Genomic DNA, 17,466 nt, shown 5'->3' with positions numbered 1-17,466 from the left:
ACATGAGAACAGGGAGATTCACATCATTTTAAGTAGTCTATATATTATGCATACCTTTTCAAATAGGCATACTCCAGCCTAGAAATAGACTACGCCTTAGAATATTCCTTTAAATTTCTTCTTGCCCTAAGATTCTAAAAGAAAAGCTTTTACATGACAAACCCCCACAGGAAAATACTTTGGCAAGGGAGTCCAAGCCAGATTCTCTTCTTTAGGGTTTACATATTAGGATTTTGAGTGGAGATGGGGCTTTCCCAAACCATGTATTTCTTCTCCCATATTACCCTGGCTCCTCTCTTGGCTTTACCTCACAAACTCCTATTCTTCCTTTAACTCTCACCTGAAATGCCACTTCCCATAGCCACCATTCTCCAGCTCTCAGGCCTAAGTTTGAGTCCCATAGAACCTCAGACTTCCTCTATCCCAGTAAAACATGGTAGATAATTTTATTTATGGAAATTCCAAGAGCTATTTCCCTAAAGTAAACATATTCCAAATGTGGGCATCATAACACTCCCAGGAGGCTGCGTATGATAAAACTGTTACTGGGCATGGGCATCAGCAGACTGGTAGAGGAAAAGAGAGGAACAAGGGTGTTTTCTGTTTCATACATCAGTAAAACCCCCTTGGCCAACTCTAGGGAAACCTACCACAAAGATCTACATTACTCTGGTGTTTCTGGAGGTAGACAGGGGATGGTTTACTTACTTTGTTTTATTGTTGGGGATGTTGACATGCAAAGGCAAGAATCAAGGCCTTGGATTCTTGGATATAATCAAAGACTTGGATTATATTTTTCTAAGATTTTACACCTAACTGTGAAAGAAAGTTGAACCTTATATTAAAATCACTCCTTAAAAACTGAGAAGAGTAGATTTTCACCATGACTGTTAGGCCTTCAGACCAAAGGTTAAAGGAGTATACATTGAGAAGGCATGATTCAAAGGATAAAGAAGAACTATTCTGGGTCCAAACTGAGAATCAAACACACACAGTTCTATGTGACTTCACTAAATTGAGGAAGCCTAAAAAACTCATTAATGCAAAATAAAATCTGATATTAAACTCACCTCTTTAAACTACTAAATTGAAAGAAGTAGATGAGAGTGGAGTCAAATTGGTCTCAAAACTACTCCTGCCTCACCTGCACAGGCATAGTAGGCTAGCTATTTGGCTAATGCTATGGACTTGCAGTAAAACAAGCTTGGCAACCATTGGCAAATCTGCTTTGGGGAATGTCAGTGAAGCACAGAGTTAAGAGCTTGGGCTTCTGACTCAGACTACCTGGATTTAAATATAGGCTCATACAGTTACTATGGGAAATTGAGTAAATTATATACTCTGTTTATGCTTCAATTCCTCATCTGTAAATGACGGTAATAGTTTACTCAAAATACTTTTTGTGGAGATTATACAAATATTTAATATGTAAAACAATGTCAGACATTTAGTAAGCCTTCAATAAATACTACTTACTATCCCTACGATTACTAGTACTAATAGATACCACCAGAGAAACTGGCAGGCAGTATTGTGCCAAGGATAGGAGAAAAGGATTCTGAATCAAGTTAAAGTATGTTAGCAAAATAGTTCAGGAAAGGAGCCCTGGAAGCAAGGAAGCACCACTTTATGGGTATCTTTAGGGTCTGATGTTGAAGATTATCTATGGACTCAGAGCCACAGCATTGATTTCACTAACAGATTTCTCATTGCTCTCCATGGTAGAGAGTAGCTGGGATTCATATATAGCATCAAGCCAATGGATCAACCAACAGAAAAAAATGTTTCCATTATAAGTTCAGATTGGGAGAACTTTTACGAGAGCCATCAACTAAGGGGCTGTGGAGTTCAAATGTTTCACTTAAGTCTCTGTAGAAATAATAGCCCAAATTATTCTCAGATTTCATCACACCCAGAGTGCCTTATTAATTCTCCCTGTTGGTGAATGGCAGCTAAGAAAAAAAAAATGGTAGAAAGACTGAGTCTCCAAATGATATGAATGATTCTGTATCACATGGCTAGAATATTTAAGTGGAGAATATTCTGAGATCATTTCAGAATAGAACAGTATGTTAAGGTTTTACAGAAGAGGTAGGTATAGTATGGGGCTTTACATTAGATTCAAATAATACAGAGGGTACAGAAGGTTGGGGTGGTAGAAAGCCATCCAATCAGATATTAAATGACATCAACAGTTCAGAGGAAGAAAACGACAAATTTTTAATAAATCTGAAAAACAATGAGTTTTTTCTGGAGCAGAATTCAAGTAGGAGAGTAATGAGAAGGAAGACTGGAGAAATAAGAAGAAAACAGCATATTAGATAGCCTTGTATCTGTAGATAAGAAGTTTAAACTTAAATTATAAAGGAGGAAAATCACTACAGATTTTAGGAAATGATTCTGACAGTAAGAAGGACATGAGAAACAAAAAACTGGAAACAAAAATGCCTAGAAATCTAATCATTTCACTTAGCTGTCTTACCAAAAAAAGGCTCCTTTCGTCTAAAATCCTGTCATACTTTATCTGTACCTCTTCTATAATGATGTATTAGTCCATTCTCACACTGCTAAAAAAGACATACCCAAGACTGGGCAATTTACAAAGGAAAGATATTTAATTAACTCATAGTTCAGCATAGCTGGGGAAGCCTCAAGAAACTTACAGTCATGGCAGAAGGGGAAGCAAACATGTCTTTCTCCACATGGCGGCAGCAAGGAGAAGTGCCAAGTAAAAGGGGGAAAAGCCCCTTATAAAACCATCAGATCCCATGAGAATTCACTCACTATCAAGAGAACAGCAGCATGGGGGTAACCATCCCCATGATTCAATTACCTCCCACCAGGTCCCTCCCATGACACATGGGGATTATGGGAACTACAATTCAAGATGAGATTTGGGTGGGGACACAGACAAACCATATCAAATGATTTGCTTTGTATATGTCATACTTTATCTGCTAGAGACATCAGAGTTTACAGGTTAAGAGCATGAACTCTGGGGTCAAGGCTAAATGAGTTCAAATCCCAGTTCCACTAGGTCCTTAGCACCTATCTGTGCCTCAGTTTCCCTATCTATAAAATAGAGATAATATAAAACCTGACTCAAATTGATGTTATGAGGTTTAAATCACTTAACACGTGTAAACTGATTAGAACAATGCATCTCACACAATAAGTAGTATGGTTAGTTATTATCTGTGTCAGATTCAACACTGTACCTCCAAAAATATTAGCACAAAAGTGAGTACTTGATGATTGTTGAAAGAATGAATGGAAACAAGCTAGTTTAGCCATGTGGGAATGTGACAGAAAAATAATAGGATTTAGCAAATGATTGAATAAAGACAGTGAGGGAAAAGGAAGATGCAGATGCCCCTGTGATATCCAACTTGTATGACTGAGAGAATAACAATAGGATTAAGGGAAGCCAAGAAAGGAAGCCACTTCCAAATAAAAGGACGTGGAATGTTTGGTTTTAGATATCTTGAGGCTAAAATGACAATGAGTCACAGCAGCTGTAGCAGCACTAGGATTCTGGGGAGGAGGAGAAGTGTAGCCATAATTTTAGAAGGCAACTGCAGGAGAACTTCAAGGATATTGGTTTGTATTTTCTTTAATTAGGACTACCTTCTCTCTACTGAATTCAAATTAATTAGGTGGTATTGTGTTCATATTCATCATCTTATCTAAATCAGCTTAATTGATATAAATTATAGTTGAGTACTAAACATTACATGCAGTAAAAGAAATCCATATTTTAAAAGATCATTCAAGCACTTTATTAGGCTACCTCTATAACTAAATGGTAAAATATTAAAAAATGACGATAATAAAAGATGACTTAGAACTTACCCTGAATCACAGAAACAGTTCCAGAGCCCTTGGCCATGACTCCAGAGTAAGCGATTAAAAACCCGGTTGAAAATCCGATATAAATTTACTTCTTCGACATCAGGCACCTTCCAGATGCGTGGAAGAACTGTACGAATGCTTGTTTTCACTATGTCCAAAACCTAGTGGAAAAACCAAAGTACTTACAATCTGGGAATGTATATCTGTGTCTAAAATTCAAAGATGTAGCTTGAGTCCAGGAGTTCCAGACCAGCCTGGGCAATATAGTGAGAACCTGTCTCTACAAAACTTTTTAAAAATTAGCCTGGCATTATACATCTGCAGTCCCAGCTACCTGGCGGGGGAGGCTACAATGAGAAGACTGCTTGAGCTCAAGTAGTCAAGGATGCAGTAAGCCATGATCAAAAGTAAAATAAATAAAAATAAAAGTCAAAGAGGAACACACACACACTGAACAATAGCATAGAACAAAAAGTCTAGAAATAGGTCCATGCATTTATGAAACTTCGGTATATGACAGAGGCAATAACTTAGGTCAGTGGAATAAGAAGAGACTGTTCAATAAATAGAGATTTCAAAATTATAATCTTTATGGACTAGATGAAGAAAAGATAAAGCTGAATCCCTCATTAAATTGAAAAGAATCAACTCTAGAGGGGTTAAGGTCTTACATGTTAATAAAAATAAACTATTCTGTATCTTAGTGGAAAGTATAGGTGAGTATTTTTTGGACCATGGGCTAGAAAAATACTACTTAAGTCACAAAAAGTATGGACCATAAAAGATTAATAGATTTTGATTGTATTAAAAATAACAACTTCTGGTCATTAAATATACCTTAAAGAAAATAAAAGACAAACTTACAAACTGCAAAAATATATTCAAAACATATATATCCAACAAAAGATTAGTATCAGGAATATATAAGAATGTTTACCAAAAATTTTAATAGAAAAAAAGGACAAAACATTCAAACAGGCATTTCAGAAAAGAGGAAATAAATATGCCCAATAAACATAAAGAACAAAAATTAAGGCCATAATAAGATATCCATGTAGCTGACAAAAATTAAAAGTCTGACGATATCAAGTGCTAGAGAGGATATGGAATCTACCAGGTCTCTTAAGACATTGTTAGTGTGAGTACAGATCAGTGCACAAACGAGAAAACAGTTTGGGGTTTGGTATTATCTCCTAAAGTTAAAAATTAACATCCCTATGGCCCAGCAGTTTTATTCCTGAAATAATCTCTCATAGGTAAAAATAGGAGGCAGCATGTACAAGAACATTCATAGCAGCTGTTAACAATTGTAAACACCTAGAAATAATCGAACTCTTCAACAACAGGAGATTGAGTAAATAAACAGTGGATACTCACCCCCTCTGGACTATTATGCAGTATTAATACAGTAGTCAAAATGAATCAAATATAACACACAAGATAGAACATCTTCATAATAAATGGTAAGGTAAAAAATGTACTAGAGATTATATATAGCATGATACCACCCCCTTTTTTTTGAGGCAAGGTCTCGCTCTGTCACCCAGGCTGGAGTGCAGGGGCACAATCTCGGCTTACTGTAGCCTCAACCTCTTAGGATCAAGCTATCCTCCCATCTCAGCCTCCTGAGGAGGCGGGACAAGAGGCACACACCACCATGCCCGGCTAATTTTTGCATTTTTTTGTAGAGACAGGGTTTCACCACATTGCTCAAGCTGGTCTTGAACTCCTGAGCTCAAGCGATCTGCCCACCATGGTCGCCCAAAGTGCTGGGATTACAGGCATGCACCATCACCCCTGGCCATGATACCCTTGTAATAGAAGTAAAAACAATTAAGTTTTAAAAACACATGGGGAATATACATAAACATTATATATATATATATATGAAGAAAGAAAGAGAGAAAAAGAAAGAGAAAGAAAGAAAAAGAAAGAAGGAAAGAAAGAAAGAGAAAGAAAGAAAGAAAGACAGAAAGAAAGAAAGAAAAAAGAAAGAAAGAAAGAAAGAAAGTAAGTAAGTAGGGGAGAGGAGGGGAGAGGGGAGGAGAGGAGAGGAGGGGAGAGGGGAGGAGAGGACAGGAGAGGAGAGGAGAGGAGATGAGAGATGAGATCAGTGAACACTGAGTTCAAGAATATAACTACCTGGGAAACGGGGAGCCAGGGGGATGGAAGGGAATCATTTGGTTATATGCGTTACTTCCAAGAACCTAGCTTTTGATTTGCGTGTTGGGTTCACAGGTGGTATAATAAACTTAAAAACACTAAATAACACTAAATAAAAGCCGGCCATGCCCAAACCAATCATGAAAGAGTATCATGAAATAAGGACTATGATTAATCTGGACCACTGAAATCCTAGAGGTCCTAAAAAATTTGTAAACCCCAAAAAACTGTTTTGTCTAATTCATATGTACTTGATACTTACGCAATGTAGGTATTTCCAACAAAATCCTTTTGTAAAAAAAACAAAAAAAAAGAAACACCAAATACTAATATTCTGATCTCCATTCATTAAAGTGGATTTTTCACTTTTTGTTTTATCTAGCTATAATTATGGCAACTGCCTATACAAATGAAAGTGAAAGATGAAAAGGGAAAAAGACTTTCAAACATAAAGACTAAATAAAGACATTTCTCTCAACAGACACAAACATGAAGAATTGGAAGCAGATGAAAGAATGATTTGTTTCTCTTTAAAACAGCAATATTTAAAGAAATGATGTTAGTTATCTCTGATCAAGGCAAATTTAGAATAAACATTTGTTTAAAAATAAATTTAGTAAAAAGCTTTCAAGGTGATATTTATAGAAGACTAGGAACTACAGCTTCTCACAGGGAACTGTGTGAGCAGCAGCATTCCTTCCCTTCCTGTTCCAGCTTCCTGCCTGTGACGGGGGCAGTATTACAAATCCTACTGTAGGTCAGGGTGTGTCCTAGGGGAAGGGGCAGGGGATGAGGAGGGAAAATGCAATCTGTAATCAAGTAGTGTGTGAAAAAACTCATGAAAAGGCTCATTACAGGTAACAAATGCTTCATTATAAAGAGGAATATCTTAAAACTTCATGATAATACTGAAATATGAGTATCAAGGCATTAATTCATGCCTTTTAGTTTTTACAATTTCAATTTAAGCTACTAGTTTAAGCCTTTATATTTTTTAGTGTAGAAAGCAGTGTTCATGACTAATGTGATATAAGAATCAACACTAGCTGTAAATGATAAATTTAAATCATTTTTCTTCTCACTTTTCCTTTCTACTTTCTGTCAATATATTAGTAAGTAATAATAGGCCAAAAGTCATAATGCAGAAAGGAAAGAATAAAAAAGTAGCCAAGATAACCCATATATTAGTCTCAAGGATAAATATGAGTTATATAAAATAACAAATTGAAAAGTGTTACTGATACTGGCAATTTTAACATTACCTTAAGTTCATCAGTTTTCACATTATATTATAAAATGATTATTCAACTTTAAAATGATAAAGGATTTGAGATCATGGAGTATTCATTAATTTCTTTTTAAATACACTTCAAGGGCAACTAACATGTATCAAACGCCTGCTCTATGCCAAACACTGTGCTAGGTACATTACTTAGAGGAGATTCTTTTGACCACCACTCTGCATATATTTTCTTAATTTAGAGGAAATTTTAGTAGCATGACAGTACCATATTCTAGCCCATACATGACTAAAAGCAGCAACTTCAGAATGGAGCCAGGGAGTTAGGGATGGGGAATGCTTCTGCTCCATTCCTAATGTTTTCTTCAATATGGAAATGGAAAAATCTGCAGGCATCATGGTACCCTATCAGGCACCCCTACCTAAGAAGCAGTTTCCCAGATTGGTGAGACTGATATGGTCTGGGCAAACGAGGCACATTCTCCTTCCTGTCCAGAGCAAACCACTGGGAACACGCATTCCTCTTTGCTTCTCTTTGCTTTCAGTTTTCAAGGAGCCTCCGCAAGAAGGCAAGCTTTGGTCCTGGGAGACCCACCCCTATAATTTGGAGGACATGGAACAACACAAACTGAGGGAACAGGAACCCAAATCCTTCAACTCTCCTCTGAGTCTTCACATAAGCTCTTTCCTCTGCCTGAAACAGTCTTCTCCTATCTCTTCATCTGATAAACTTCTATGTTTCACTTCAAATGCCACTTCTAAGGGAAACTTTACCTGCCACTGAACTATCATTTGATATCTTAATGCCCAGTTCTTCCTTTATTAGCAATCATCTTATTTTATTTTAATTTCCTGTTTAATTAACGGAGACTGTTATGCATATAAAGGGAGTAAATTGTGCCCATCTTGGTAATAAAGTTACCAGGTCCCCAAGGTTTAAGACAATGTCTATCATTTAGTAGGTTCCTGTCTTAGTGAGTCATTCCTTGCAGGAAAGTAACACCTATGTACACAAGGTAAAAAATCATTGAGAGAACTTACCATGTGTCAAACACTGCTCTAAGCACTTTTACATATATTAACTCATTTAGTCCTCAAAACAAAAACATGACGTAGATACTACTGGTCCACAGCCCCTTTCCAAAAATCTCAAGCTTAGATTCCATAATCATACATATTATTATTTCTGCAGGAAAAAAACGTAAATATTCAAACCAAGAGATAGACAAAATCAATACATAACTTCTTATCAGGTCATTGTCACCAAATGAATTCAGGTGGGTTAGGTTTTGCTGCCTAGGGGTTATGAACATTTTTTTGGTTGTGAAAACCTTTTGGATCCCCACTTTACGGATGAGAAAACTCAGGGACAAAGCAGACAAGTAACTTGCTCAAGATTACCCAGCCCATTGTATCCAGACCTACCCTCTTAACTACATCCAGCACTGCCTCACAATTTAGATTTTTCCAGATGCCAGCAGCAAAAGCCTAGAGAGAACCCCATTATCTCTTCTAAATTCAGATTCATCTTTAGTCAAATGGTATTTGGGAGGAAGGTGGGATCACTGTGTACAAGCAAGGTTGCCTAGGCACTCCCTCCTTTATGGCCATGGAGTATGGAATAGTTTGTTTAGAAGGCTATACAGATGGGGAGACAATGACTGCACTTTTAGCCAAACATTCACTTAATAATTTTAAGAAAGCACAGACCAGGCAGGCAAGAAATTAGACTGGAATGAGATAAATTAGTGCCAGTTCTACTTGTGATGCTTTTTTGGATTTCTGGTGCTTTGGGGATTGAAGAAATTGGGTGGAAGATGAATAATTTGTGAAACACAAAAATAAATGATCAGCAAGGTGCCCTTGTGTTATCTGTGGGCTTAAGTGAGGCTAACTTATAGAATATAGGTATCCATTTCCTTACATTATGACTTTTAAAAGCATCCCAGTCCAACATGAAGCTCTCCAAGGGAAAAAATAAATGGGAGATTCAGTCAATGACATTAATAAAATGAAAAGATTTGTCTCTTCCATATGAAATATAGCACATTTGAAGGCATAAAGCACACAGACAAATTCATATTTTGCAAGAGCATACAGATGTTGAATGACAAACTGCTCCATATGGCTGAACAGTTGGTCCTAAATTAAAATAATGGCACGAGGTGAAGGCGGTTTAGAAATAACATTAAAATCACCACATGCTGTACTAATGATGCATGCAGCAGCGATGGCTATAGGGTAAAGGCATCTTTGCTGATGCAAAACGAACAGCTCTGAACAGCATCTATGTCAGCCTGAATAAAACAGAGACGGAAAACAGTATCATCAAAATGCATGCAGAAGCAGCCATGGTAGGTATTAAAAATAAATTGCTATTTAGAGAAGTAATACTTGATAAACAAGGATCTCTTAGCACCCTAAAATAAATGCAAATATAGTACAACCTTAATATCATTAGTTATTTCTCTTCATCTTCCACTCTTAGTTTATGTCTAGGTATCACATCAGATAATAAGCTTTTCAGCAAATCTGGCATTCTTTGCAGCCCACCAACACGACTATATTTTCATACTTCATATATATTCCTCACAAACTATATAAAGCAACTGCATTCTTGGCAGAAAGCTAAATTATGCAAGTATGGAGTTATCACATGACATTAAATAAGATTAACTATTTCCATTTTCACCTGGTGAGGGTTCTTTTCAGGATTTAATTCCCATACCCTTGATCTTTACATTTTATATCCATGAAGGAAAATTTGAAGGCAAATAATTTTTTTTTTTAATTTCCAAGAACAGAAAAAAGGAAAGCATGTGGAAGACTCTGTGTGTATGTCATTCTAATCTTGAAGCTTTACAACAGGCTAATAAACAACCACAAATGCCTCAATCCTGGAACAGAAAAAGTGGGATACATATTTCCATAATGGTCTCTAAATGGAATTAAGATACTTAAATAAGAGTCTTGTGCCTCCACACCTTGAATAGTGCCTGGGGCACGGTAGTCCCTCAATAAATATCTGTTGAATGCATGATTAAGTGAGCAAATAAATGAATGAGTAAACAACTCTCAAAATCCCTAACAGTGTCTAGCATATTATTTGTATAAAATTGGCAACCAACAAATGTTTGTTAAATTAAAATGTATCACACACAGCCTTTGTGGCAGCCATGGAGATGTGTCACTTAAATTAACATGTTTCAAAGAATGCAGTTAGCTGATGGCTTCCCCACTGGGGATCCACTGCAATATTCAAACCATGCTTACACTCTCCCAAGATAGTTCCCAGCCAAGGATTAAGCATGGCTAGGACACGAGTGAAGAGCTATTTCTGCTCACTGTGATCCCTCCAACAGCCAGTCTTTGTTCCGGGCTCCCCATCAGCCTGACCACGACTTTCTCAGAGATCCACTAAAGTCTGAGGTTCCTCCTACCCAGTCCTCCTCCCTTGCATTCACTGGAGTCAAACCTGCATTGTAGCCCTAAGGCTCTTCCTGCTTACTTGCGCTCTCTCTCCCCATTATCTTCCTTGGGTGTTTTCCATTTAAAAAAAAAAGAAAAAGAAAAAGAAACTTTCACTGTTAATTCCACGTTAGTGTCTGCCTCCCAGAAGATTGAGCTGGTAAAGCTTTTCAATGCTTATTGACTGACATCACAGCCAAAAGAAGGATGGATCTGATTAATATGCATCTAATGTAAATTAGTTAAGTCCTTAGCTTTCTAAACAGATACATTTTTATAATATCTAATTCTGCATTCCACAGCTGACCTACATTTCCAGGTTTCTTTTAGTTTCTTGGATGCAGTTTCTAGCTTTATAAGACAATAGCACAAGTTTCTAACTGATAGCCAAATAAATGATCAATATGTTATAGGCCAACAGACAATTTTTATACATCATTTTTATATATTCTATATATATAAATACCCCATATGAAGAATTCTTAGTAAAATAAAATACATCAGAGAAACAGTCTGACACGGGGAACCTTAGTAGAAAAGAAAAAATTTCAGCCTGCAACCCTTCTAAGGCTAGAGTACATTCTCTTATGATGTCTCGCTTTATCACAAGGACCCTTCAACATTTAATGTTGTAAACCTCAGAGAAGTTCTGAGAAGTCACCTGTCCAAGGTAAAGGCCATAGGCAATACTGAACTCAAGTCCATACTGCTTCATGAGATGTCCACTACAATGTCATGTAATGAAAAGAGGTCTAGTAACTCTATTACATGCTTTTGCCTCTCTAATTTCACCATATAAAGTACTTTTTCAATGCACTTTGACTCATTATGATATTAGCTCTTATATTGTCAGCCAAAAAAATATTTCAGTCAGTCACTGTCTGGTCACTTTACCTCTGCTTTTATCTGAAATAAACTTCAGGTAGGGAAGAGGTAGAGAAAAAAATTATATATTAAATATATGTATATAAATAAATCAGCTAAACACATTTAAATTTGTTCCAATGATTATTTCCAAAATTACCTCTGTATTTTTCTCTTATTCCTATCTGGGGTAAATTTTAAGTATTTCACATAATTAATTCTAATGCTACTTATTAAGTAGACAAAATGTTTTTTTAAAAAATCCCAATGAGAATCTGTTTACATCAGAGTTCAATACCTCTGTTGCTGGCTGGTTTGCATTGCTGGCTGGCTTGATGATTTGCATTCATAATGTGTATATTTGTTAGGCTTATTTTTGTGAATATAGATAAAAGAACCTATAAATTTTGGCAAGGTTAACTTTATAAAAATGAAAAGTTTTACAAAACTTTATAGCAAAGTTTTAATATAAAGCTCCTTATATTAAAATAGTTACTCATGGGTAAGGGGTCTTAAATTACCTGAATAAGGGGAAGAATGTCATCACAGAGTGAATGCTGCTGAAAGCTGTCCTCTGCTTATTTTCCCAGACGTGCCTCACCTTTCACTATATATCTGAGAAATCTGAGCCTGTTTTGGGAAGGCCTCTTAAAGAACAAAACTGTTGAAGGAAGAAAAGGAGCCCCAATAATCATGAGAATAGCAAGAAAAATTGCTACAAACAAGTTGCACCTGTTTAAATCCTGGGCTTCCACTTCTCTCACAGCCTAGGAGTAGCATTCCTCAGCAACTTTCAGGGCTCCATAAAATTGGGCATCTTTGCAAGATAAACTTGCTGTAGTTAAGATCAGCCCTTTCTGTTCTTTTAAGAGCCAAAATTCAATATATGAATTTTTCTGCCAAAACCAGAATTGTTTATTATATTGTCTATGTAGAAGAATGACAGTAAACGTGTGGGTAGTGCAAACTGTGGGACTTTAACAAGCTTTTACATCATTACTTTCTGCAAGCATAAAGGAAACACAATACCTTTGATTTATACCAAAGGAAGAAGCAGCGAAGAAGCAGCAAAGGAGCTCAAAAAAAAGAGTAGCGGGGTATAAAAATTGTAATAAAGCTCCTCCCCTCACATTAGTGCTTCCACTCCTTCCACATAACAGTGTATGATTAATACTTAAAGGTGATTGTACATCTGAGAACTGGAAGAAAAGATTACATAAAAATAGTTCACTCCAAATATTCTTAGAGTAAATCAGTATCAAAGAAGTAGATATACTGGTATATATACTCAGTAGTAAATTTATAAACAAGTATTTATTTTTCCTCTAAATGTAGAAAGTCAATTGAGCATAATAACCCTAAAACATATGAAATTGTTTCTTCCAATTCACAATTATTATTCACACATATCATTTAATCATCCCATCAATGTTTATCAGGCCTTCTCACATCACATGTAAAAAACAGAATAGCACTGTCTTCTTATTGCTGTTCAAATAAACACCACTAACTAGTAAGGAAAGAAGGCTACAGAAAGAAGCAGCTAGCTTGCTATTGAGTCTAGAATTAAAAGAGTCTAGAATGGGAATCAACTTAACAAAAATTGATAGAAAGCCTCCTGCAGTTAACTACAAAATGAGACCCGTCCTCTGGCTTTTTAGAGGGATGGAAAAAATTATCCATAAATTTCTCAAAGGAGATCATAAGATAACTGAATACAAAGTGCCACGAAGATTCAAGTAGGGAAAGATATCTGGTTGTAGGGGACTCCAGGTGCTTTGTGAAGGAGATGGAGCTGGACCTTCAAAATATGTGGTGTGTGAGACTGTAAAGAAGGGATTCTAGTCAGCAAGGACAGCTGAAGCAAGGTCCTGGGGTCAGGGAGAGAGACACTCTCTGCCTCTTTCCCTTATTCCTACCTCAACACAAAACAAACACACAGCACCGTTACTTCACAAGCCCTTTCCATGGAGATGCCTTATCACTGTGATGAATGCTCATGTACAAAAATCTTTTATACATTCAGGCAATTATTCTGTAGGATGGAATGCTGGAAGTGGTTTTGCTGACTCATAAGATTATGAACATGCCATTTTAATAGATACTACAAATTACTTTTCTAAAGACTTGTACCAATGTACTATCTTTCTCTCTAATAGTATAGCAAAGGCCCTTTTACCCATACTATTTCTATCACTGGATATTATGTGTCTTACTAATTTTTGCTCATATGATGTTTTTTACTTGTTTTTTCTTCTTCATTAGTAAGGTCAAGGATCTATTTACATGTTAAATGGCTATTTGAAATCCATAAGTTGTCTTTTCATGGTCTTTCTATATGCTTTGCCATTTTATTTGTCAATATTTATAAGCAAGTTTCTTTTGTTGATTGATTTGCAGAAGGTATTGGTTCACTAGTGTTACTTTTCATTTTATGTGCTACACTTATTGGTCTTCCTCAAATTCCTCCTCTATCCCCCACCCAATTGCCCTCACAACTTCTGCCTTTTAAGATATCTTTTACCTTTCATAAGATTTTATGTAATAAAATCTGTTGATCTTTTCCTAAGATTATAAACTTATCCTTCTGTATTTTCTTTTAAATCTTTAATATTTTCTTTTTTACATAGAAAGCTGCAATTATTTGAAGTTTGTTTTTATATGGTGAGAATTAAGGCTCCAACTTAATTTTCTTACAAATACATAATTGCTTCAGTACCACTTAGTGGAAAAATCATCTTTTCTCTATTGGTTTGAAATGCCACATTTATCCTGTATTATTAATATCGTACTCTCTATTTTTTTAAATTAGCAACTTACCTACACTTCTCTCTCTTCTAGATTACAAAAATTATATGGACTTAAGGAAATTCAGGGTTCCAATTCTAATAAAAATTCCGTATTTCCATTAATCGAAGCCAAAGTCAGTGACTTGAAAACATATTCAGGGCTTCTCATGTGTTTTGCAATCTGCCTCTGTCACCAGCTTTACTGTACCCTCCTCAACAGTGTACTCTACGTGGCACATGGCAGGACACTAAGCAAATGTTTGCTGAATGAGTTAATGTGCAACAGTGAGTTCAGCTTACTCAGATAAAAGTATATAATTTAAGAGTCATCATGTAATCAGCATCAAGTTTCAGCTTATTCATGACAATTCCTAGAAAGGGCAAGTGATAGTTTGTATTACTGACGGAATTCCACAACTTCACTCTGCTACTAAAATAGCCTATCTCCCAGAAAACAATGTTACAGTGCAGTTGATGGGCCCTTCATGGTGCTGGCCACTCCACTCTTCCACACTCCAAGACAACCATTATGTACCTTATACTCTCTCCCCAAATCTCCAGAAGCCCTCCCCACCAGAAGAAAACTTTCCCATCTTCCCACTACATTCCCATGCACCTGCCTTCCCCGCTGTTAGAATAAATGCTCTTGATTAGGAAAACCCTCCCCCTCTCACAGCTTACTTACTCAAGAACTTTTTATCACCTCTCTTTCCTGGGCCATTCCTCTCTTCTAAATCATTCTCATCATCATACAAACTGAAAATATCTTCATCTTAAAAAAAAAAAAAAACCCTCCTTGTTGGCCCACATTCCTCTCCATCTACCACCACCACATTTCCCTTTCCCCTCTATAGCAAAATTCCTTGAAAAAGTGCCTGTAGTAACTGTGGTGTTTTGCTCTCCACTTTTCTTCTTCTTGTACATATTCCAAGTTTTACTCCCCACCACCCCTCTAAATTTATGATTGGGGTCATCACTAACATCCACATTGCCAAAAATTACAGTCAGTTCTTAGTGCTTAGCTTACAACCTCTGTCAGCAACACGTGACACAACTGATTACTCTGTCCTTAAAATAATTTCTTTACTTGGCTTAAAGGACACCCAGTTCTCATGGTTTTTTCACATTTTACTGGCTGCTCCTTGTCAGTCCCCTTTGATAGATTCTCCCCATCTCTCTGATTTCTACATGTAGGAGTGGCCCAGGCCTCAGTCCTTGAAACTCGAGGTAGTTTCATCTAGCTGACACCTTAAATATCTTAGAGACTCCTAAATTTTTGTTCACCATACACAATCTCAGCCCTAAACTCAAAACTCTTAAACAACTACACACTCAACATTTTCACTTGGATGTCCAATCAATATATCAACATCAACATGGTCAAAATAAAAATAAAATGAAACAACAGAAACAGCAAAACCCTCCACCTCTTTCTCCAGCATCCATCCATTCAGTTACCACCCTAGCTAAGCACCCATTAGCTCTTGCCTCAGTTACCCTAAAAACCTTCTAGCTAGTCCCTATTTCTATTCTGCCAAATTCCCACTCCCCCAGTTCTATTCTCCACAAGTAGTTCTCATGATTCTCTTAAATTCTAACAGGCTATGTAACTTCTCTACTCAAAATTTCCCGTGGTTTCTCATCAACTGGAATAAAACCCAGTATCTTTCCATAGCCTACAAAGTTGTGACCTAGGTCCTCCCTATCTGTCCAACCTTATCTCTTACCAAGACCCCATCACTCACCATTTTCCAGCTAAAACAGACTATCCTATAAATATATAAATAAAATGGTGCCTTGCTCTGCTTCATATACCCATCAAACTAATTTCTACCTCAGCATCTCTGTATTTGTTCTTCCCTCTGCCTGAAACATTGTCTCTGAAGATATCTATACAGCACGATTCTCATTTCATTTAAGTCTCTGCTCAAATACTACCTTCCCTCTATTTTTTTATCTCAATTTATTTTTCTTCATAGTACTTAGTACAGTCATCCCTCTCCACCTGTGAGGATTGGCGTCAGGACCCCCACTCCCAGATAGCAAAATCCATGGATGCTCAAGTCCATGATATAAAATGGTGGAATATTTGCATATAACCTATGCACATCCACCTGTATATTTTAAATCATCTCTAGATTACTTATAATTACTTATAATATCTAATACAATGTAAATGTTATGTAAATAGTTGTTACACTGTTGTATTGTTTAGGAATAATGACAAGGGAAAAAAAGTCTGTACATGTTCAGTACAGACACAGCCATCCTTTTTTTCCCAAACATGTTCAATCCCTGGTTGGCTGCATCCATGGATGCGAAACCCACAGACATAAAAGGCTGACTGTACTACCTTACATTCTATTATGCATTTATTTATTATCAGACATCTTAACTAGAATGTAAGTTCTATGAAAGCATGGATTTTTAAAAATTCACTTTTGTATCCTCAGAACCTAGAAGAGTGCCTGACACATAATAGATACTTAATAAGTGTTTGTTGAAGAAATGAGTAAACAAATGAGCAAATATACAGTCTGTCTATGAATTTGGCTTAATGATCCTAGCTTAATACATAATCCAAGAGGAAAAAAACTGTTTTTGAGCATTACTCACTTTTCGTTGTTTTACAGAGTCCAATTTTATGAGCCAATATGAAGCCACTTTGGTTTTATGATACTTCCAGTTATCGATGATCTGTTTGGAAGGAGGAACATTAAGAAATTTACAGGTTGAAACCCATTTTTTAAATTAATTTGTGTAATGAAAGCACTATAATATTACTTGCAACAAATAATGCCAACTTTCATAAAAACACATGTGCAAAGATTTCCAATACAAATTAAAGAAACCATCTACATCCAAAGCTTTCTATTCTAGTTGTATTAAGAATACAATCTCTGTGGCCCACACCTGTAATTCCAGCACTTTGGAAGGCTGAGGCAGGCAGATCACTTGAGGCCAGCAGTTCAAGACCAGCCTGGCCAATATGGCAAAACCCCGTCTCTATGAAAAATATAAAAATTAGCTGGGTGTGGTAGTGCATGCCTGTAATCCCAGCTATTTGGGTGGCTGAGGCACAAGAATCAC

General features: G+C 36.5%; 1 protein-coding gene across 3 annotated transcripts in view; it reads right to left on the bottom strand.

Moving 5' to 3' along the window:
- TTLL7 (tubulin tyrosine ligase like 7) overlaps nucleotides 1-17,466 on the bottom strand; it is a 129,337-nt gene that overhangs the window by 15,422 nt on the left and 96,449 nt on the right. For all 3 annotated transcript variants that reach the window (XM_024234439.3, XM_024234456.3, XM_024234446.3), the window contains 2 exons: nucleotides 16,993-17,073; nucleotides 3,853-4,013 (listed from right to left, as the gene is read on the bottom strand). In XM_024234439.3, coding sequence (XP_024090207.1) covers nucleotides 3,853-4,013; nucleotides 16,993-17,073 — 242 coding nt within the window. The remainder of the gene's footprint in view (nucleotides 1-3,852; nucleotides 4,014-16,992; nucleotides 17,074-17,466) is intronic.

Source organism: Pongo abelii, chromosome 1 (assembly GCF_028885655.2).
Source record: "Pongo abelii isolate AG06213 chromosome 1, NHGRI_mPonAbe1-v2.0_pri, whole genome shotgun sequence".
In the NCBI taxonomy this organism is placed as follows: Eukaryota; Metazoa; Chordata; class Mammalia; order Primates; family Hominidae; genus Pongo; species Pongo abelii.
The sequence above is the reverse complement of the archived record's forward strand: the minus strand, read 5'-3'. Positions and strand labels throughout refer to the sequence as shown.